Raw genomic sequence first — 1548 nt, forward strand, 5'->3', positions numbered from 1 at the left:
TTCTTCTTTAGTTTTACTAAAAATCAAGATGTCGTCCAAGTAAACTATCACGAATTTCCCAATAAATTCCTTCAGTACTTCATTCATCAAGTGCATGAACGTACTGGGAGCATTGCTCAACCCAAATGGCATCACCAGCCATTCATATAAGCCTTCATTCATTTTGAAAGCTGTCTTCCACTCATCTCCTTCCCGAATTCGGATCTGGTGATATCCACTTTTTAAGTCAATTTTTGAGAAATAAGCCGCCCCACTCAAACAGTCCATCATATCATCCATTCTTGGTAGGGGAAACCTGTACCTAACCGTGATTTTGTTAATGGCTCTAGAGTCCGTACACATTCACCACTCTCCTCCTTTCTTGGGAGCCAAGACGGTTGGTACTGCACAGGGGCTCATGCTCTCCTTAATCAATCCTTTGTCTAACAACTCCTGGACCTGTTTCCTGATTTCTTCATGGTCCTTGGGACTCATTCGATAAGCTGCTTTATTTGGCAGACTTGCCCCTGGTATAAAGTCAATGCAGTGACTAATACCTCTCCTGGGTGGAAGTTCATCCGGAAGGTCATCCACCACAATGTCTCCAAACTCCTGCAGCATCCTTTGGATTTCCTCGGGCAAATCTGAAATCTGTGTATGCAATATCACTGCTTTTGGTCTTCTTACGACAGCGAAATTTACTTCACTGTCCTCAATCTGTTTCATAAACTCTTTTCCGCCCATCAGCAATGCCTTCAATCCACTGGCTTCTGCTGTACTTTCCTCTTTGATGGGTACAAGCGTGTGCTTGATCCCATCTTTAACAAATTTATAACAATTGGTTTTTCCGTCATGAACTGCGCTCCTGTCAAACTGCCAGGGTCGTCCTAGCAATATATGACAGACATCCATCGGCATAACATCGCAGATGATTTTGTCTTTATACCTGCCTATCTGAAACTCCACCTCACACTGTTCATCCACCAACAGTTGGTGTCCCTTCTGCAGCCATGACACCTTATATGGAGTGGGATGTTTCAGCTTTTTCAAACCCAGTTTTTCCACCATCTCTACTGCTACCAAATTGTCGGTACTTCCACTATCGATGATCAGCTTGCAGCACTTACCCTATGACTTGCAAATAGTCCGGAACAGAGCTTTTCGCTCATCAGGCTCTGCAACTTCTTTCGCTAGTTTTAACAACACCTTATTCAACACCAAAGCTTCGCCTGTCTCTGGTGCGTTTTCCACTTCTTGAGGTGCTGTTTCAGCATCCTCTGGCTGAGCAACATAAGCTCCTCTTCCACCTACAGGTTCACCCTCAGGATAGTCATACGACTTGTGCCCTAACTTGTGGCAGCGATAACACTGGACAGTTCCTCTGCCCCGACCATTTCCTCGCCCTCGCTGAGCTGGTCGTCCTCCTCTAGTGCTATTGTCCTTTTCTGCTGTACCAGCAGACTTAGAACTGCTGCCTTCCTCATTTGAACCTGCACTTCTACCTCTACCAAAAACCTTGCCTTTTCCTCTGCCAGTTCCGCCTCCTCTCCTGGCATTTTGTTTTCTGTT

The 1548-nt window shown here is 45.3% G+C and overlaps 1 protein-coding gene across 1 annotated transcript; it reads right to left on the reverse strand.

Annotated features, from left to right (window-relative positions):
• Nucleotides 1-342: 342 nt before the first annotated feature.
• Nucleotides 343-1047, reverse strand: LOC149207357 (uncharacterized). Its single transcript, XM_089398014.1, has 2 exons — nt 886-1047; nt 343-696 (listed from the first exon to the last, which is right to left on the reverse strand). Exons 1-2 carry the CDS (start codon nt 1045-1047, stop codon nt 343-345), a joined length of 516 nt encoding a protein of 171 aa, XP_089254140.1.
• Nucleotides 1048-1548: the final 501 nt, after the last annotated feature.

This window comes from Pinus tabuliformis, chromosome 1_2 (assembly GCF_031772625.1).
Source record: "Pinus tabuliformis cultivar Carrire ecotype Pingquan chromosome 1_2, CPIR1, whole genome shotgun sequence".
In the NCBI taxonomy this organism is placed as follows: domain Eukaryota; kingdom Viridiplantae; phylum Streptophyta; class Pinopsida; order Pinales; family Pinaceae; genus Pinus; species Pinus tabuliformis.

Excerpts from the sequence above, each read along its gene's own strand:
- LOC149207357 (XM_089398014.1), bottom strand. The coding sequence starts at position 1,047 with ATGGTGGAAAAACTGGGTTTGAAAAAGCTGAAACATCCCACTCCATAT. Across the intron at positions 697-885 it reads GCGATGTTATGCCGATGGAT|ATTGAGGACAGTGAAGTAAA; the intron begins GTCTGTCATATA and ends TTTATGAAACAG.